This window comes from Phascolarctos cinereus, unplaced genomic scaffold, assembly GCF_003287225.1.
Source record: "Phascolarctos cinereus isolate Bilbo 61053 unplaced genomic scaffold, phaCin_HiC Scaffold_726;HRSCAF=1367, whole genome shotgun sequence".
Taxonomy (NCBI): Eukaryota; Metazoa; Chordata; class Mammalia; order Diprotodontia; family Phascolarctidae; genus Phascolarctos; species Phascolarctos cinereus.
The window spans coordinates 381,406,479-381,428,269 of NW_027556098.1; the positions used below are offsets into that span (position 1 = coordinate 381,406,479).

At 44.7% G+C, this 21,791-nt stretch overlaps 1 protein-coding gene across 5 annotated transcripts in view; it reads left to right on the forward strand.

The window, feature by feature from the left end:
* CAPZB (capping actin protein of muscle Z-line subunit beta) overlaps positions 1-21,791 on the forward strand; it is a 173,261-nt gene that overhangs the window by 94,462 nt on the left and 57,008 nt on the right. For all 5 annotated transcript variants that reach the window (XM_020973228.2, XM_020973227.2, XM_020973225.2 and 2 more), the window contains one exon: positions 17,993-18,114. In XM_020973228.2, coding sequence (XP_020828887.1) covers positions 17,993-18,114 — 122 coding nt within the window. The remainder of the gene's footprint in view (positions 1-17,992; positions 18,115-21,791) is intronic.

Sequence of the window (21,791 nt, forward strand, 5' to 3'; positions counted from 1 at the left end):
AACAGCCACATATACACCTTTGAAAAATATGGTTTCATCTTTTTTAACTTTGTCTCTATGTACTAACATTGACCATTGTATTGCAGAGGTTCTCTCTGCACACTGACCCTTTGCACTGTGGTTGTAACTGTGCTGTAGTCATTGTGTATTGTGTTCTTCTGGTTCTGCTTTCTTTACTGTAGTTATTGTGTGTGTTGGGGCCATTTTGGTTTTGTCTTTGTCTCTTTAGCACCAGGCACCTAGTGTAGGGGATGGAACACTTTGTGAATTGAATAAAATGTTGGGATCCATTGTGTTGTCTCTAGTTTCCTTGGGATGTAGTAGTCTCAGTAGTAGAATCTCTGGGTCAGAGGGGACAACTTAGTGACTTTTCTTGCATAATTCTGCAGCTGCCCCTTTGCCTTCTCCTCCTGCCCTCACTCTTCTTGTTCCCTCCAAGCCTGGCAGTGATAGGACCTGAGTGCAACACACACCTTTCTATGCGTTACTGCAAGTGAGAAGGACGTCTGTTGTGAATTTTACATCTCTGCGGTTGTTGGAGCTGGCCAGAAGCTGTCTAAGAGGACTAGAGTTCGGGTTAGAAACAGAACGCCTTTTCAAACTCAGACCCTGATTGGGAGCCTTTGGTGGAAGCCGCCATCCCCCATTCACCATTAATCTGCTAGCAGAGAATGGAGTGATGGTGCACTAGCACAAAGTGGGTTGGCACACCCCTTCCTGTTCCCTGGGTCACTCATATCCAGTTCTTTGCTGGGGAGTTGTCTATTACTGCCCCCAAGTGCTTCCCAGTCGATGTTTGAAAAGGGTCTCGGAGCTTGGGGTTGAGGGGGAGGAGGACTAGTGGGGGAAGAGGAGGAGTTCATCTCGGCTCCTCTTGGGTCGCTGGCCCTCATCAGATGGGACGCTTTTCATTCATTAGTCGGACAGTTTGTGGTATGCCCTTTTGCCACCTCTGTTGTGGCTCTCTCGGCCTGCGGAGCTCACAATTAGAGTTTATTAGAGAGACCATCAATCATTTGTCTCCCAGGATCCTTCCCGGGAGAAGCAGCACAAGGAACCATATTCATTTGCCTCAGTGTGGGCTGCCCGGCCCTAGGCTTACCCTGCAATTAGTCTGCTTGCAAATAATGACTAATTAAATTCTGAGGCCCTCAAGTTCATTAGGGAGGAAGAGATAGGAAAAGCTCTCCAAAGAACCCTAAGTTTAGGATCCTGGGGAGCTGGCTACCCTGGGGGAAACTGAGACCTGCTAGTTAGGAGCAGGATTGGGTACAGGTGGTGGGAGGAGTTTGGCCCAGGGAAACCTGGAGAAGGAAGGCCTACCACCAGGCCATCGGGAGGAGAGATCAGGAGCCAAATACTCGGCTTGGAATTAGCATTCATTTTCTCTCTTCTGGAATGCACATCAACACAGGGTTTCTATTGACTGGGAGCTAAAATTACACAGTTTTTGTTCAGAAGAAAACCGTGTAGGGTTGGGGTAGAGAGGTTTGCCCCCAGGCTGGAAATGATTATCTTGAATGCAAAGAAATTTTTTTTTGCCTTTATTCCCAATTGTGAATTAAAGATGGAACAATGAGGAACTGGCCTTCTGAAGGTGAGATGCTTTGAAGCTGGAGTGCCTGCCCATCTCTTTTTGGTCTTTCTGCTTCCCTTTTCTTTTAAATACAGCCTTGGTAGCATGGCTGGTACATGTGTGGAAGTGGACTAAGAGAAATCGCTCTCATGGGGTAGCTTGCTTACTCAGTGGATTCGCTTATTAAAGCCATATCACGTTAAGTGTGGACTCTGATTTTAAATGAGCTTGTTCTCATCTTAATGCCAATGTGCCCTTCATCTCCGAAGTCCCTTAGACTCCGATAAGCCCAGCCTGTGTGAAGCAGGCAGCTGCTAGTGTTTTATCCAGGTTCTCTGAGGCAGCTTCGGCTGATGGCCCACTCTGATGCTTCATGAGGCCATGGAGCTCTTAAAGGCTGGCCTGTCTTTGGTAGGGCCTGCCAAGCGCAATTGTTTTGGATGTAATGAACAATGGTTGTTGATGGCTTAAACTCTCTGGCCTTGGCTGTGAACTCCTGCAGGCAGACTACCTTTTGCCTTTCTTTGTGTCCCTAGTGCATAGTCCAGTGCCTGGCACATAGTAGGTGCTTAGCAAATGCTTGTTGCCTGCACTAACTTAATCTTTCTGGACCTCAGACTTGGGATTTTCTAGTCCATGATCCTTTGTAAAATGGGGGGGGCACTAGATGGTGGTCTCAAAGGTCCCTTTCCAGAGCTTCTTGTGGATTGAGACCCCAGTTTAAGAAGCGCTGAAGGGATTACAAGTGGAAAAAGTTTAAGAAGCCCTGTTCTAGACAACTCTAGATCCTGGGGTCTTTCTGTTATGGTGTTAGTGGTAAAGAGGCTGGGTAGGGTCCCAGCCAGCACATAGTTAAAGGTGAACTGTTCCTTCAGGAAAATTACTTCACACAAAATCTGGAAGGATGAGTACGTGAAGCTGTTTTTAACCCAGGATACCAAGAGAAGCAGACAGAGAGGGATAAGACAGCTAGGGGTAGAATTAAGATGTGGTGCACATTGCTCAGTCACAAGGGAAATTACTTGTCCCATATAGAGGAATGTTGTATTCCTAATTTTGGGGGAGCACTTGGGGCTTGAAGCTACCTGGAAATGCACACTGGGAAACGAGAGTCTGGCCAGTATTTTAGGAAAGGGCCTAAGTGACCATCTAGTGCAGCTCTCACAGTTTGCAGAAGAGGAAATTCAGGCTGAGAGCATAAAAAGCTGAGAGCCCAGGGCCCTGTAGGTAGTAAAAGACAGAGTTGGTCCTCAAATCGGGGTCTTCAGACCTGGAGTCTAGAACTCTTTCTTCACAGTCTGCCACCTTCACCCTTATTGAGAAAAGGAAGATGCCTTCAGCTGGGTCTTGTCTTTGGGTTCAGTAAAATGATCAGAAATTGGGAAGGTCTGGTTTCTTAATAACCAGATGAGGGAGAAAAATTTCCCCGACCCAGACCTTTTCATCAGTTCCTTTTGGCAGGCATGTGTGCAGACTGATTGCCTTGGGAGAGTTTGCATTGCCCTCTTGAGACCCTAAGGTCTGGAAACATTGCACATGCTTTGGAAAGAGTAGAGCAGGTTCAGTCTTGCCTGCTGAGAATGTCAGGAATGTGTGCAGGTGGTGCTGTGGCCTTGGCAGCTTGGTGGGTGGGTGGGGGTGTAAATTTGGGTCAATTCATTGAGTGTCCATAAATTGCCTACAGCAGTTTGGGCACTGGAAATATCAGGCAAACAAAGGCTACTATCCGTGCCCTCAGAGACTCAGACGGAGAGAAGGGGAGAGAGTTGTATGTCTACATGTAATAGGGATATGAGGGGAGAGTCAGAGCAAAAGAGTGAGGCTGTGGAAAGGAGGGAAGTCACACAAATTGATTAAAAGGTGGATGAAACATTTGTTAAGCCCTTACCATGTGCTGGGCATGGAGCTAGGCACTAGAGATACAAAGAAAGGGGAGTCAGAAGATGGAGGAGAGCACAGCCACTGAGGAGAAGGCTGCTGTCAAGGAGGTGAAGTCTCATTTGAATGATGAGTTGAGCTGGGAGTGAGGTGAGCATGACCAAGGCCTATCATGGGTGAAGGTCTTCTTAGGGGGTGAAGGCTGCTGGTGGACGACGTGGAGAAGTTAGGGGAGTGAGTCTCAGCTAGTTAGTGGCCAGAGCCAAAGCCTGCCTGCCAGACTCTGACCTAGGCCAGAATTCACCCCATGCAGATAGGCTATCTCAGGTCCTCTGACACAGTCATTATTGTCCCTCTATTTATAGGTGTGTAGGGCTTCATAGTCATAGTTGAGATTCTGGTAGAATAGGGTTGGAAATGACCCTGTCCTTGGCCCTCTGCTCCTAAAGTCCTGTCAGTGCAAAGCCTTAGAAACTCGATGGCAGCCTAGCGTGCTGAACTTCAGCCTAGTGCTGCCTTCAGAGCCTTTCTAAATTCATGCCTTCCCCAAGCAGGTCCACATTTTAGGGCCACTGTTATTGGTAGAAAGTTTTCCTTTTTCTTGAGCCTGAATCTGCCACTGCGACTTCTAGCCACTCTTCTGAGTTGTGCCTTCTGGGGCAAGAGAGAGCCCTTCTAGTACTTATTTATCTATAGCTACCAGTCCACCTAGACTTTCTCTTTTCAAAGCTTAACATCCTGGTTCCTTCAACCTATCTATCAATCAATCAGCCAATCATGTTTAATGACAATTAATTATAATAGCTAATATTTCAATAGTGATTTAAGATTTTCAAAGCTCTTTTCATATATCATCTTATTTTGCCCTCACAACAGCCCTGTGAGGTAGGAGCTATTATTACCCCCATTTTGCACATAAGGGAAGTGAAACTAAAATGTCAAATGACTGTCCCCATAACTGTTTGAGGCAAGATTCAAAATCAGGTCCCACACTTGATCTGATATACTGCTGGGCTGCAATATACCAGGTGCTGGGCCAAGTAGTGGGCATGCAGATAGCCCTTGCCTTCCAAGAGCTCATTCTGTGGGAAGAAACTATGTATACTAAGGTGGTATAAGAATACATAATCTTTATAGAAAGTCAGTGGGTAGTCATTTCCAGGGAAGGCCCTAACAGGTGGAAACATCAGGAAAAAAAGCCACCATTGATCTGATGATGGTATATGAACCACTGCCCTGGGTGCCTTTCCCTCAATGCTTTCTAGCTTACTAGCACTGTTCCCAAAACATGTTGCCTGGAACTCTACACCATACACACTCACAGACAGATGAGGGCAGGATATAAGAACTGTCTCTCATCTCCTCAGCCCTGGACACTTCATTGAAACTTAAATTTAGATTACCTGTTTAGAGTGCTGTATCCCCTGTTGGTTATACTAAGCAGGTAGGCCCCTGAAGCCCACAGGCAGCTTTCATCTCAAGTACTCTCAGGCTGCCTCAGCTTGTACCCAAAAGGGAGCTGGTAGAGTTGGTCCAGTCTTGTAGCTCCTCAACCTCTTGGGCATCTCCTTTTAGTCATCCAGGAGGTAAGGTGTCCCTTGTAGCTTTGTGACATCTGCTAATCTGATCAAGTAAAAAGTACAGAGCCTGTGTACTCATTGAAACTGTTAATAAGAAATGTTAAAGCAGTCCAGGGACAAGGACAGATTCCCACTTCCTTCACCCCCCCCAAAAAAAAATAAAGAGTCAGTGCTTTTCTCTGTTAAGACACTGGTTTAAGGATTTCACTTAGTTCACTTTAGGACATAATATAAATCCCCTCTGTCCCTTCTCATTGTGTCTCATACTCTGAAAACTAACAACCTTAGATGGAAAAAAAATTAATTTAAAAAAGTCAGTGCTTCTGGGCATGAAGGGGCTTCCAAAAGCAGGAATTAGAAGATATGGTGGCTCACCCCACGGTGGAGCAAGCTCAGTTCCCAGATCCATTCCTTATGATTCATTTCCCTTCTCTATAGCTCAGTTTTCTCCTCTGTGAAGTAAAGAAGGTTGGATCTCAAAGTTTCCTGTGGCTTGGGCTCTTAGTAAAGAGATCCAGTTTTCGGTTGGGCTTCACTTTAATAATCCAAATGCCAAGGTGCTCTCCATCCTTGAAAAACAAAGAAAAAGAATGAGCAAGGGCGTATGGGTAAAACTAATTTTTTTTCTTCATGAGAACCACCATCACACAAAGCAGATTAAGCTTTTTCCTCCTGTTAAGTGGGGCCATTTTCTTCTGATGACTCAGTGGAATTACAATAACTCCTGATGAAACACAGGACCAAAATGGAAGGAGTCCAGGTTTCAACATTATGGCACATGAGCCTGGATGATTTTTGTGCTAGAGGAGGGGGGGCAAGGAAAATTGTCTGATTTATTTAGTGTTCACACCCTCAACTGGTATGCCAACGCTGGCCTTTTTAGTTGAGAGTATTTTCATTTTTTACCAGAACACGAAAAATTCAATTCAGAAATGAACCAGCAAGTATTATTGGAATTCTGTGAAAACGTTGGGATCCTTTGAAAGTTTGTATTTGAAGCTCCCAATTGGCCCATCTTGATAGAAACCTCCATCATGTCCTGGAGTGCCTACTATAAATAATGGCTAACTTTGACCTTGGAAGTCTTTCTTTCTTCAGCTTGGCTTCTCAGATATCTTCCTACACCTTGAAATTTATTCTTCTTCATGCAGTTGTGATGGCTCTCATAGCTGTTCTTTATTGTTCTGTGAGGAGTGGTGGTATCTTTGCCTTTTATCATCCACACATACACAAGTGAATTAACTATTCTCCATTTATTTTCACAGTTCTCTCGCTATCTCCTTAGAGGTCCATCCTCACCATCAGGTGTTCAAATAGAATGTTTTCCTATCATTGCATTCCTTTATTATAACCTATCCCAACTGCCCACCCTGGTAATCTCTTTGCTGACAAGACTGAACTTGCCACTGCCCGCCCCGCCGCCCCCGCCCCATGGATGTCCCGACCTTCTAAAACCTTGCCTCAGGTGATTTAAACCACTGTAATTCACAGAATTTTGGAACCATTGCCCTGAGGCTGAACTGTCTTGATTAGTGAGTCAGCTGGTACAAATATGCATGGTCCACTGTGTTTAGTTGGCCAAGGACACCAAACCATGCTTCACATCCCATCTAATTGACCATCCCAGCCACAATGGCTATCTCTTTGCCCAGTATTCTACTGCCACTTTTGTTCCTCTGTTCTTTCTCTCCAGTAGTAATCAAATAAACACGATCCTTGCTTCTGAAAAAAGTATGCCAATTGACCACCCTATGTATGGCTCCACTATGGGGGGGGGTGGGGAGAAGGCCAGGGAAGAGGCTTCCCAGACCAGAAACACCCTTGTCTCCTCCTAGAATGTAAGCCTCTTGAGGACAGGGACTGCCTTGCTCTTGTGTTTTTGTCGCTGGCCTTAGCACAGTATTTGGCACATGGTAAACAATAAATGTTTTTCATTCATTCATTTTAAATCTCTTTGTTAACAAAAGCTGTCCTCTTCTTGGAGTAATGTTTTCCAGGCAGGAATATACATTAGAATGTAATCATAGATCTGCCATGAGAAAACTGAGGGCCAGAAACCTTAGAGGTCATATAGTTCAACCTCCGAGGTTCTATAGGTGAAAACTCGAGGCCCAGAGAGAAGGGAGAGTCTTCACTCAGGGTCCACCAAGTAGCCAGTGAAAGAGCAGGGCTGAGAGCCCAGATGCTTGCTCTGTTCCCAACGCAGCCCCATTTCTGCCACACTGTTCTTCCTCCTTTTCAAAGATTTTGAAAATGAATTGGCATAGTCCTTTCTGAGGGAACATTGAGCAGGTGAACATCTTTGGTTCTTCTCTGCAACTGTCTGCCTTATTGGAAAACATACTTTGGGGGGAGTGGGGTATCCTCGAGCCCCTGAGCAACCCACGTGTGACCATCAAGGGGTTTTGTTTTCCTTCTCACTAATGGTGGTGTCAGGAACAAAGCCTAATCATCTTGTGACGGGGAAACCATTTTGTGTCATGTGTGCCTTTTCCTTTCCTTCCCAAAGATGGCCCTGGCTGTTTTTAAGAAGTCATAGGATCAGCTCTTAGAGGTTAGTTAGTCCAGTCTCCTAATTTTTACGAATAAGGAAGCCAAAATCCAGAGAAGAGGTGATTTGCCTAACAGGTCTCACACACAGGTAGCTTAGGGTCAAAATGAGCTTTTGAATCCGTGGCTTGGCTCCAGAGTTAGGACTCTTTTCTTCTCCCCACACGGCAGGCTTAGAAACCCAGGCCTGCCAAAGTGTGCACAAGGGAGTAGGTGGTTCGTAAATATTTGTTGAATGAGCAAATGATTGCAAAAGGTAGCTTTTTACCATGGTGTTTTGCATTTCTGGGGCCCTGTTAAATTCTTGGTGCTTTCAATTTATTTAAGTATGAGCAGGGTAATTTAGGGGAAGGAGCCCTGGATCTCTAATCAGAAGTTAAAATTTTACTCTGCCACTTATTATCTGTGTGACCTTGGCTAAATTAAGTCACTGGTGTGCTCCTCCCAGTGACTCTCAGTGGGAGGAGAGGCCGTGCTTCCTCACTCCATGTTCCCAGCTGGAGGGCTTAGCAACCAGCCCCTCATGGGCACTGTTGTAGAGGGCATTCTTAGTCAGGGGACCTAATGAACCTTTGAGATCAGGGTGCCCACACAGTCACCCACCCCAGCTAGCCATGCCTGTCCTTTGTTTGCTGCACAGAAAACTTCAAGAGTTCGGTGGACCAGGAATGTTTGTGCTAAATATCAGGCAGCTGTTTGGGTGGATAGCATCATTGTGCCCATTTTACTGATGAGGACAGCGATGATGAGCACATGATGATCAGCTGCCTTAAGAATGGTTATCACATTGATCTCCAAGGGCTAGGGACTTAACCAACCTCTCCCCAGGTTTTTGGAACAATTGACTCCAGAGGCATCATTGCTCCTTAAGCCTCTGGATCCACAGTTCACAACTCAGGAACTTCTGTGGACAATATGCTAATCGGGCATCAGTCACTTGTGGGTGGGGCTGCCCAGTTTGAGAGGCAGTGTATGAAGTAGAGACAGGACATGATTGAGGCCAAGGTAGGCCTCCTGACTTCAGGGCTAGCCTACTGGTGTTGTGTAAGCCTGGTGTCTCAGGTCCGAATCAGTGGGGTGTCTAGTAGAGGGCGGTGCACGTGAGGATTGTTGGAAGTAATGTGATATAGTGGAAGGAACAGCCGAATTGGAATCAGAAGTCTTTGTTTCCAGACTCAGCTCTGAAATGTATCTGTGTCAAGGTGGGCAAGCCACTTTCCCCTTTGAACCTTAGTTTCCTCCTCTGTAAAATCCTTTTACTGCCTCCCTTCTAGAGCTGCTATGAAGAAAACACTTTGTAAACCTTAAAGCCTGATAGATTTTTGAGTTACTGTTATTCAAAGCAGATCCAAACTGGCTTTATCAAGCACTTCTCAAAGGATTTCCCCTCCTCTTTTATTTTTAAAATATGCTTGGGTTTTGTGACACTTGCCCTGAGGGCCTCGGCCTCCATTAGCAGGGATCCGCTGCTTGGTAAAGTGTATGATTTCTCTGGACACAGCTGATCGCATGTGCACCTGGCCTGGAAGTAGTTAGCTTAATTAAACTCGGAGCATACCTGCTTTACAGACTGGAGGGAAGTTTATAGTTGCCTGCATACAGCAGAACTGTTGTTTATTGTCCACTGACTCATAGTATGGCCATTTTCATTTTGTTCTTTCGATTTGTCTTCCCTTTGTCCTGCTCCTTCCTGCTCTCCCACTGGACAGAAGCAGGCCACCCTCTCCTGTAAGGCCTCATGCTTCTCGATGGCAGAGTCATTCAAACTGAGAACAGCTGAAGTCAAGCTTCTGTTTGGGGGAATAGTGTCTGAGGGCATCTGGGGGGAAGAAGAGAAGCTATTGTTTCTTTGCTCAGAACTATTGGGCAACATATCAGTAAAGAATCTGCCAGCAGAACAGGAGAGGGGTTGCTCTTAAATGCTCTCCCAGAGATTCCTAATACTGTCCCACATGGACAGATGCTTTTGTTTTGAGCCTTCATGACAATGGCTCCCTTCCTGGATAGGAAGAACTGGGATAAAATGGACTTTTTTTTTTTGAAATGTTCATTTAAGGACAATTACCCCCTTTCACTGAGTTAATTGACCACCGTGAAGGAGGGAGAGAAGTAATTTATCTCGCTTGGTTGGAAGGCAATCCTACCATAAGATAAGCCTGTTGACACCCATGTGCATGGAGATCCCCCTTCGGCACAGAGAGAAAGAGAGAGAGAGAGAGAGAGAGAGAGAGAGAGAGTGTTTGATCTGTGTTTTTTTTTCCCCCCACAACATGGCTAATATGGAAATATGTTTTGCATGATTGCACATACATAACCCATATCAGATTGCTTGCTCTTTCAGGGAGGGAAGGAGAGAATTTGGAACTTAACATTTTTAAAAACGCATGTTAAAAATTTTTACATGTAATTGGGGGGCAAACTAAAATATTATTTTGAAAAAGAGAGAAAAAACCCAATCCCTAAAACTTTTGTATGTGCTAGGCTCTGTGCTAAGAAGTAGGGCTACAAGGGGCAGCTAGGTGGCACAGTGGATAGAGCTTCCAGCCCTGGAGTCAGGAGGATCTGGGTTCAAATGTGACCTCAGACACTTGACACTTACTAGCTGTGTGACCCTAGGCAAGTCACATAACCCTGATTGCCTCACCAAAAAAAACCAAACAAAAATAAAAAAAGTAGGGCTACAAAGAAAGGTAAAAATAGGTCCTGCCCTTAAGGAGCTCCCATTGCATGGAGGAAGATGATGTAGAAATAACTGGGAAAAGATGATGGAATAGAGGGGAGGCTATCTCTGAAGGGAAGGTGCTGGCAGATGAGCAGCAGGGAAAACCCTACAAGAAGGTGACGTTTTAGCTGATTGAAGGAAGGAAACCTGGTTAGCTGAGAAGTGGATGTGAGGAGGGAAAGTATTGCAGGCATGGTGATTTGAGGCACTGTAAGATGCAGAAAGCCAGAGCTCTGCACAAACTGGCTGCTTCCTGCCCTTCTCTGGGCTTCCCTTCCGCTCACCCTCGTGAGGAGAGCAAAGCTTACCTGACATAGGATGCTCAAGCTCAGCGCCTCCACTGCACTCTTCCCCCTCCTCACTATGGCCTCTTGGTTTCTCTGGCTGCCTTCAAGCCTCATCCCAAGTTCAGGTCTGCAGGAGGACTTTCCCAGCACCCCTAACTCTATCCTTTGGAGATGATCTTCCGATGTACTTTGTGCATATCTTGTATAGCTCAGGTGATTTTAATGTTTGTCTACGTAACTTCCTTGAAGGCAGGAACTGATTTTGCCTTTGTCAGTATACCTGGCTCTTAGTACAATCCCTGACACTTAAGTACTTAATAAATACTTGTTTACTGACTGATTTGTAGGAAACCCTCCACAATAATATGGAAGTTGGGAAGAAGAGAGGGTTTTGGGGAAAGATGGTGAATTCTGTTTTGAACACATTGAGCTTGCTATGCCTACAGGACATCCAAAAGCCAGTTGGTGATGAGGCAGGAACTTAAGAGAGAGAACAGGGTTGGGTACACACCGCATAGAAATGATCGTTGAACCCATAGGGCACAATGAGGTCACCAAATGAGAGAATGTAAAACGAAAAGAGAAGAGGGCCCTGGACTGGACCTTAGGGCCTACCTCATGATTAGTGGATGTTAGATGAATAAAGAACTAGCAGAGGAGACTGAGGAGTGGTCAGATAGGTAGGAGGAGAACCAGGAGAGAGCAGTGTCTCAAGAGCCTAGAAAGAAGAAAGTAAGGGAGGTACAGGGATTGTGTTTGACCTGGAAAGAGCCCTGTGCATCCTCTACTGTGTCTGTTTGATTCAACAAACATTAAATACCTTGCACCTGAAAACGTGGGCCTGGGTACTGGATTGGAGGTAAGAGAGTTCTTGAACATGGAAAACTTCTTTCCAATAGAGAAGAAAAGGCAGATGATGGTAATTACAGCTGGCATTTATGGAAAGCTTTGAGGCTTCAAAGGTACTTTATGTCTTTATTGTATCATTTGATAACCACACAGCTGTTCAAATGCAAAATTGATCATAATTAAGATGGTATTACAGTCCATTGCAAGTAAGTTCCTGGAAGAAAACTACAGCCTTGGTTCACAGGGAATGTATCTAGTTACAGTTTAGCAGGGCGGTGGATATTGGCTATTGCATAGAGAGCTAACTAGGAAGATGAGGCCTCTGGTGCCTGGCACAGAGTGGGCACTTAATAAATGTTGATGGGTTATTGATTGATTGAAAGTAAAGTAGGCTTGCCATCTTTGTTAATAGAGATATTATTTCTGTTTTGTTCAACAAAGCCAAAATAACTTTCAGACTTTTCAGTTTTAACTTTTTCTTTCTTTCAAAGAGAGACCCCTACTGGCTACCAGTGGCATTTCTATCTCTGAAGTGCTTAGAGAGGAAAGGGATGCAGACCTGTTTTCCATGCCATGTTTTCATGACTCTTATTCATCAGAATATGTGAAGCGGGGTGAACAGAGTCTGTTTTAGATCCTGATCTCTCTAATGATGGGCACTCGGCCAGTGTTCAGATCAAAAGAGCATGTGTTCATTTGGCCTTAAAAAAAAATTCCAAGGTACAAAGGATGCAATTTTTGAAAACTAGGGCTCCAAGGATTAGATTATCCATGGATCCGAACTGATTTGGCTTTGTGAGTGAGAGAGAGAGTGTGAGAGTGAGAGTGTGTGTGTGTGTGTGTGTGTGTGTGTGTGGTGTGTGTGTTCAGGGCTCGTCTCAAGTTTCCTTTTCCTGGTTGAATAATTTTTTTTGAACATTAATAACTAATGGAGATGAGGAAGAGACAAAGTAGAACCATATGGATACGTAAACACCAGCCTCACTCGTGGCCGGAAACTTCTGATTTGTATCTCTTTTCATGGGATCAGCTGTTGGTCCAGATAGGAGAAAAGCATTTGATTTCTTGAACAGCAGGAAGTACAGGATGGAGGATTGTCAAGTTTTTTAAAGAAGAGGTATTTCATGGTGCCCTGGGAAATTCTAGGGAGTTAGAGTCAGAAAATGTAGGTTCAAATCCTGACTACCCTGACACTTACTTAGTCCAGTCACGTAACCTCTCTTTCCTTACCTGTAAAAACTAGATGCTTTATCTCTAAGGTCCCTTTCAGTCCTACTTCTGTGGTGCTATGATCCCCTTCCTAGATTTCAAATGTGTTCTTCTGGGAGAAGATGGGGAGAAAAAAGAGGATCACAGCTTTAGAACTGGAAGGTTCCTTAAGAGTTCATTGAGTTTGACCTCCTCATTTTTTCAGATTAAGAAACTGAGGCGGAGAGGTTATGTGTCTCACAGCTAGTAAGTGACTGAGGTGGAACTTGAACCTAGGTCTTCCCATCCATCACTCTGTCACTACACCGTGCTAAAAAGCTCACAGCAGCCATAGAATGATGTCAAGGCATTCTCTAAGTAATTGTGAAATAAATTGTGTGAATAGTAATTGTATAGGCAAGCAGAGGAGAGATTACTTTAGATTGGTCTGGTCAGAAAAGCTTCACAGAAGGTGTATAATTTGAGCTGAGTCCTGAAAAAGAATAACTTAAATTCCTATAGCTCTTTACAGTTTAAAAAGCATTTTCTTTGCAAACAACCTCAACTACAGGGCAGGCATTATTATTCCCATTTTAGAGATGAGAAAACTGAGGCATCCAGAGAGGTTAAGGTGACTTTCCCAAGTAAGTGATGAAGTCGGGACTAGAAGTCACATCTTCTTTCTCTAGTTCTAGCAGTTTTCTGTCCCTGTATCATGTTGCTTCGTGCCCTGAATCTGAATATGATTTGGGTGGGCCAAGAGTAGTGGGGGTGGCATTCTGAGGAAGTGACATGGCTTTAAGGAAACACATGTCTGCGTCCAGCCTGTCTGCAGAGAAAGAGCAGATTGGACTGTGACTGTTACACCCGCGGGGCAGCTGGCATGGTCCAGCTCTGTAGGCGGAACTCTCTGGGCCAAACTTGTCCTTCCCCATGACTCGAAGAATGTTACTATTCCAGAGCAGATGCATCTTTGATCCAAGTAAGCAGAACTGATGGAGCGGAATCCAACCCCCAGACACAGTCACAAAGGGCGGCTGCTCAGGTAACAGTAAATGATCAGCCGTGTCAAATCATGATAACATGCAGGACTTAGGGGTTGCATGTGTGGCTTCAGCACCTTCCGGGCCATTGCCAGAAATCTGGGCTGCAGATTAAGTTACCATCCTTCTGATGCTGGTTAGTTCATTGCCGAGGAATTCTGAAATGCAGAACAGTTCCATCCAGAACCAGCCAGTAAGCATGGGCGTTGTTGCCCTTGTTTTGATAGGGGCGGGTCTGTTCTGCTTGAGAAAATACAGCTCATGAGCCCAGATGCCAATAGGGCTGCCCCCTGCCCAGGGCATCAGGGCTTCACAGACACTAACCTGCAAATTCCACGTACTGCCCTTGGGAGACTCACAAGATAGATGTTAATTCTGAGGGCCTTTATTAATCCCCTACTGCATGCGAGGTTATGTGCTGGACCTTGGAGATTGAGAGGTAAATATGACCCTGGCCCTGCTTTCAAGAAACCTACAATCTAATAGGAGAAGGACAAGGTACAAAAGTCTGTGATACAAGGGAGAGGGAAATAAGTGAAAAGGAAGGATTCAGGTTAAGTGCAGGAAGATATTTTAAGGGCAGACAGAGGGGTAAGGGGTTAGGGGGATGGGAGAGAGGCAGTCTGCTTTTCAAAGCACTTTGACCTTATGCAGAACTAGAATATGTTGGAGCTAAGGAAGTTGTAGAGATTCACCAATCTAGCCATGGCATTTGACAGATGTGGAAACTAAGGCTCAGGGAGGACAGTGGGAGCTTAGGGGATTAGAGTCAAAGTTAGAGTTAGGCTCTTTCTGTAGTACCATACATGCCTTTATACATACCTTTCCTTTGAGGGAATGGCATTATCTGTTGTACACAGAGCTGCTTCCTTTCTTATGTGCTGACAATCCTGGCAATAACACACACACACACACACACACACACACACACACACCCTCTGCCAAGTTGTTATTTTCCAGCTTACGAAGAGGTAAGTAAGAGTTAGAAACACAGTGAATAATGTCCTGGGACTTCTGATTCTTTGGGGTTGTTATGTGAGCCCATGGTATAAACTGTTGACAGAGAAGGATTTGTTGTTCAATTTTTCACTTATGCCTGACTCTTTCTGACCCTGTGGCTGTAGGACACTAGGACCGTCTGTCCAGGTTCATATTTGTTGTTTCCATGACACCATCCATCCATCTCATCCCCTGCCATCCCCTTTTTCCTTCATTCTTTGCTAACATCAGGAACTTTTTCCAATGAGTCCTGTCTTCTGACTATGTGACCAAAAAGGGGCAAATGAGATAAGAAATGTAAAAGGGGGTCAATCGATGAGTGTTTACGCTGAGTTTTTAAAAAATCAGCTTCACAGGCATAAGTTTTGGGAAGCATTGGCTCAACAGCAGTTGAGAATATGTAAGAAAAATCTGGAGGTTTTAGCGGACCTCAGGCCGAGTATGTGTCAGGGCTCTAACATATCAGCCAGAAAAGCTCCTGCCATCTTAAGTTTCAACAAGAAAGATGAAATGTACATAATAAGGGAGAGGGAAGTCTCGTATCTGCTCTGGTCAGATCACATCTGAAGGTTTGTGTTCAATTATGGGCAACACGGTTTAGCAAAGACACGGACAGAGGGATCACGTTCAAAGAAGAGACAACCAGAATGGTTGGGGCTCTGCTCCAATTCCAGACAAAGAAACGTCACTTGGAGGAACTGGAAATGTACAGCCTGGAAAAGAGAAGACTTGGGGAAACCCAGCAGCTTTCCTCAAACAGTATATCACAGGCAGGGCTGAGACTGTTTTGTGTGGCCCCAGTGGGCAAGACCAGGAGCGGTGGTGAACGACAGCTATTTTCAGCAATACAACAATCCAGGGCAGCTCTGAAGGACTTAGGCTGAAAAGTGCTGTCCATCTCCAGACAGAGAACTGATGGTGTCTGAATACAGACTGAAGCATACTCTTCTACTTTATTTTTCTTGTGGGTTTTTTTTTTGGTCTATTTTCTTTCACAACATGACTGTTATGGATATGTTTTGCATGACTACACATGTATAACTTATATCGAATTGCTTGCCTTCTCAATGGGGGGTGGAGGAAGGGAGAGAATTTGGAACTCATAGTTTTAAAAACGAATGTTAGAAGTTGTTTTTACATGTAACAGGGGAAAATAAAATACTAAATAAAAGGAGAGAGAAAAAAAAGACAAGGAGCAGTGGGGGCAAATGTCAGACATGGCTTCTGCTTCAATTAAGCAAAACTTCCTTACAATGAGAACTGTCCTGATGTGGAATGGGCTGCGTAAAGGAGGCAGACGATGCCATATCACAGGAAGACTTGTGCCACTTGTCAGCAGCCTTCTGATGGGCGACTCCTGTTTGGGAATGGATTGGACTAGATGCCCAGGAGGGAATCTTTCACCTCTCAGAAAATGCCAGTATTTTTGGCATCAGTCAGTTTGTTCACAAATAGCCAACATGTGGAACCAAGACTGACCAGCATTTTATGTTTCTCCACACTAGCCAGAGTGTGCTTTTCAATGTACATGCATAGTTTAAAATAAATGCTCCGCTGTTGGCCGTGGTGTGGGGTTTAAGATTGTCTTTTTACAGAAAACCAAAACATAAGCCTGGTTATGGTGAAATGATTCCACTTGTCCTAAAAATAAAGTTAATGTAATTCAGAACTGAAAGGAGATGGCAACCCCAGCCCAGTTTTCAGGGGAGCATTCCCAGTGCCAAGCTCAGAGAGAGTTTATTAATTAACATGCAGATTGAGATGAGCATAACATGACAGCCTGTGTCATATACGTATCTGGTTAGTGGCATCATTAATACATGATATTGATGTTTATCAAACTTTAGTTTGTTGCTATTAACTTTGAAATAAACGATTTGAGGAAAAACTTTCTTGAGAAAGGGATCAGTGGAATTAGTCGGGTGCCCCTTAGTTATTCCCACTGCGGAATTGGAATCATGAGCCAAACTCAGGTTCAAAAGGTGTGTATTAGGAACAAAAGATAGCAAGGGGAGATGGGAAAAATCATGAGGATAACCTCACTTTTCTATGTCTCTTTAAGATTCCCAAAGCTATAATACAGCTATAGTTGATCCCCATTTTACAGATGTGGAAACTGAGACTGAGATGTAAAGTGTCTTGTCTGAGGTCGTAGGAGCTACTAAGTTTCAGAGCCTGAATTCAAACCCAGGACTTCTGACTCTAAGCTTGGCAGGAGGAGCCAGGGCTTGTATATTGACCTGGCTCTGGGGATCGTGTAGTGCCTTGTGACAGGACATATTGACAATCAGAATCAACACTGAGTTTGAACCCAGAAGAAAGTGAATAGAGACATGGATTATTCAGCCAATGAGGAATTGCTTTCAAAAAGCTATGCTGTCACTTCTAAAATTTTCCAAAGTTGAAATTTGGTATGCAAGGCAGGAAGAGTTGGGTGGCGGCTGAGGAGGAATCCTCTGGGCTTTAGCATTGTTGGGGAAGGCAGTCATGTAAGCTCACAGCTCACATCCCTCCAGAGCTTTAAGGTCCCCAGAGGGCTTGCTCTTCTTGAAGCAGCATACACTAAGAGAAGTATTCTTAGCCCACCAAGGTGATATGACTTGTGTTGAGTCACACGGCTAAAATGCATCAGAATTGGGATGAAAACCCAAGTCTCTTGGGTCCAAGTCCAAACCCTCTTTCCAAACTTTCCAAAGGGGAAGTCCTTGTGGTCGTGTTTGCCTTTCTGCCTCTGCCACAAGCAGAAATGAGGGCCCTGAAGGAGCCATCCCATCAGTGAGTCACCCCTAAGATAGTGAAGAAGGAAGCAGCTGGTATTAAGGCACCATTAAAAGCTACCTGTGTAGCAGATTTGCCAGCAGGGTAATGCTTGGTCAGCTGCCTGGAAAGTATTGGCTGCTCCACCCAGCCTGGAAGCCTGTGGGAGTCCTCAGGCAGAGAAGCTGCATTTATGCTTCTGGCCACCCTTTGGGTCCCTGTGCGTTTGGGGTATTTACCCGATTCTCAGTCTTCAATATGCATTTCACCCACCAGAGGTATACAGTATGTGCTGGGTTTTATTAGGCCACACTAGTGACTTCCCAATTAAAATTGAGCTTGTTTTTGAGCAGAGACCATGCTGTGATTCAAGTCCAAGTTTCTTTATAGAGAGGACATGGCTGGTGTTAAAGATACATTTGTGGAAAAGAAGACCAATCCTGTAGTTTGGGCAAAATACCAAGAGACCAGATGTTCAATCGACTGACCACAGTGTGGCCACTTGCCAGCCTCACAGTGATGTGTGTCATTTTAACCCCTTCTTTTCTCTTTCTGCCTGGCAGGTCCCCAGCCTATGTGAAGATCTTCTGTCCTCTGTCGATCAGCCCTTGAAAATTGCCAGAGATAAAGTGGTGGGAAAGGATTATCTTTTATGTGACTACAACAGAGACGGAGATTCCTATAGGTGAGCTCCTGCCCTAAATTCAGTCAGGCGGGGCAGTACCAACCTTTGAGCAGCTGCCCCACAACAAATCTCTGGGGTCAGATAGAGGTGGGGAAATTGAGGCTCACCGAGGTTAAGTGAAGTTACTTAATCTGTCTGAAATGCCAAAAGGGGGTTCACTTAACCTTGTGGATCCTCGGTTTCCTCATCTGTTTCATGGGATTGAAAGGGACCCGAGAGATTATCTCTGGAGAAAGAAACAGGCTAGGAGAGGAAGGCAGCCTGGGGTAGTGGGAGGAGAGCAGCCCCAGGAGGCCTTGGGGCCCTTGGCTGGAGGGATCACGAGTGCCCTCTAACTCACCTGGGAGAACAGCTTGGGAGCCCCTCCAGAGTCCCTGGCCTCTTGGAGTCTCAATTCGAATGGCTTTGGAATGGTTTCAAAGAATGTGGAAAGGGTTTTCACTGGTTTTTCATAGCCTTTAATGCTGTTGATATGATAATAAGGATTTCTGGATTGTGTCTACTTATGTGTGCAGACACCAGCTTATTTATGAATGGATTTGATGTTGGTGCTCTGTGTGTTGGCAGATGGCACCTTCTCAAGCAGAGGGGACATCTCTGAGTTAGGGCTTTTAAATGAACTCATTTAGTTTTTAACTTTAAAGTTATACTTGACGACAATTTCTTGGTGTTTTTGTTATTTTTTTATCTCTGATAACTCAGCCGCTGTTTTCTACATCTTTTGTCATCCTCCTACTCATTAAATTTCAGTATTTCCCGATCACCTGCAGAAGCAAGTGTCTGGTGTTCAAAGCCCTTCATAGCCTGCCTCCCCTGCACACGCTCCCACCCTGTTCCAGTCTTCTCACCCCTTGTGTTGCTTCTCTCTCTCCTCCACCCCCAGTTGCCCCTCTTGCTGTTCCTTGAAGAGGCATTCCACACATCCACTTCTCTGCTTCAGGAATTTCCCCCAGCTGTCCCGGTGCCTGGAATGCTCTCCCTCCTCAGCTCTGCGTCCAGCCTCAAGTCCCCAGCTTCTTGATTTTGGTGCCTTTTTCCTGTTGATTCTCCTACAGATCCCATCTATTGTTTGTTGTCTGTGCCAAGGGCAAGAACTGTCTTTTGCCTTCTTTGTGTCCCAGACTCTTTTTTTTTCTTTTTTAAAAATTTATTTAATTTTTAATTTATGGAATAAAACAAGCATTTCCCTAACATAGTATAACAGAAAAGATGATTGCACATGAAGCTGAAAATCTACATGTACAACTTGCTGTTCCTTTTAAATATACAACAAAGTTATCATGTAAATTTCTCTTTTTATTTTTCCCTCCCCTCCACCCTGCCCTAAAGATGGCATGATTTTTTTTTTAATTTTTTAACATTTCTTTTTAAAGTTTTGAGTTTCAAATTCAACCCCTCGCTTCCTTCCTCTCTCCTTTCCTCCCTGAGTGGTAAGCAATCAGATATAAATTATACATGTGCGATTATGTAAGACAATTCCATGTTATTTTTTACAAGAAGACTTGAATAAAAGAAAAAGAATGAAAGAAAGTGAAACATAGCACGCTTCCATCATCAGTCAATATTAGCTCTTTCCCTGGAGGTAGATTGTATGCTTTGTCATTAGTCCTTTGAGATTGTCTTGGATTATTGTATTGCTGACAATAACTAAATCATTCACAGTTCTTCACTCAACTATTTTGCTATTACTGTGTACAGTGTTGTCTTGTTTCTGTTCACTTCATTATGCATCAGTTCACATAAGTCTTTCCAGGTTTTTCTGAAATCATCCTGCTTGTGATTTCTTACAGCACGATAGTATTCCATTACATTCATGTACCACAACTTGCTTAGCCATTCCGCAATTGATGGGCATCCCTTTGATTTCCAATTCTTACCCACCACACAAAGAGCTGCTATAAATATTTTTGCACAAATAGATCCTTTTCGCCTCTTTTGGATGTCTTTGGGATGTAGATCTAGCAGTGGTATTGCTGGATCAAAGGGTACGCACAGTTTTATAGCCCTTTTATGCATAGTTTCAAATTTCTCTCCAGAATGATTGGATCAGTTCACAACTCCACCAACAATGCATCATATCCCAGACTGTTAACAAATCCTTATCAACTGACTGACTAATAGGGATACCACAAAGACGTGTAACTATTTATTTTCATTAGTTTCATTTTTGGACTTTTTTTTTTAGCTGAATAAAACAAGCATTTATATTAATACCATTGCTTTTTAAGCCCCAGATGAATTTAACAGGGCTTGTCCTTCTGTTTGAATATGGGCCAGCTCATTTACAGATGTACCCATTTCTTACCTGCAGGTGGTACCATATATGTATACATTTGCACACGTACATGTTCTCGGAAGCTTCCATTAAATTCTCATTGACTTCACTGAGCAGCAATGGTTGTTATAAAAACCTTAGCATTTTGCTTTAAAAGCAAAATGTTCCAAGTCCTAGCCCTAGGCAGGATTTATAGATAGATATGAACCCAAGTATCCTCTTCAGGCCTCTCAAGCAAAATCTGAAGACAGCCCTTCTCTCAGACTACGCTCTTAGCACAGTTAATTCCTGGTTGTGGACCATTGCAAGAACCAACCACTTGCAGCAGCTTGCTCTGTCCTGGGCCTGTAGCCCTGATTTGGCTCTAATGAGAATGGCGCAGCCAGCCCCAAGGTTTCCTTAAGAGATGGGAAACTGGTGTTCCCAGAAAGCCACCTGAGCGTGTGTGACATTACCCTGAGTTTACACGTGCTCCCTAGGATCTTCTGTCTTTGTGCCCAGAGATTAAACATTTCATGTTTCGAGTGGTGTGCGTTCTTCATTCTAGTACCATCAGGAGAAGAGAGGTCTCCCCGCTTACTCACACAGGAGGCCTTGTGTTGTCGTGGGAAGAGTCCTGCATTTGGTCACAGGAGAGTTGGCTTTGAATTCCATATTGTCTGTGTGGCCTTGGACAGTCTCTCTCTCCAAGCCTCAGTTTACTTACTTATAAAACAGGAGGTATAATGATACTTACCCCACAGGGTGGCTGGGGTGTTAAGAGAGGACTAGCACCTCTTGTGTGATGGCTGCTCACCCATCTTTGGTGTCCACTTTCACCCAGACCTCACCTGTGACTCCAAGAAGCTGTAGCATGAACATCGACCACCCTCCGATAAACTTTCTCAACAGACAGGCTCAGCTAGGTTGGGGGTAAGAGACAGGCCTCAGACCTGTTGGTGAGTTAGGGGGATGTCTACCCCGGCCACGTGAAGACTTCCCCTGGTGTGATGGGCAGATGAGAACAGTTTGTTCCAGTGGCCGTGAAGGCAGCTGAAGCAGGCGCTGCGGAGCACTTAGAGCTTGGTCAGACGGCAGAGATGCCAAGGCCATCCCAGTCATTCTGACTTTAGTCTTGTCACTGCACTTAACCTCTGCCTCACTTACATCTAAGAGTGCAGGGAGTGCCAGGAGCCAAGCATGGCAGGATGCTGACTGGCAAGCTCCAGGTGACCTGGGGTGTCAGGCCGTTTCCCAGAACTGGGCCTAGGTTTTCTGCTGTGGGGAATTAGACGCCACCCATAGCTGCTATCAGGTGAGCATTTCAGCCTCTTCAGCCTAAGGGTCATTCATCAGGGCCATGTGGGCAGAATGGTATCCCAGATAAGGCAGAAAGCACAGCAAGGAGAAAAGAGGGAAAGAA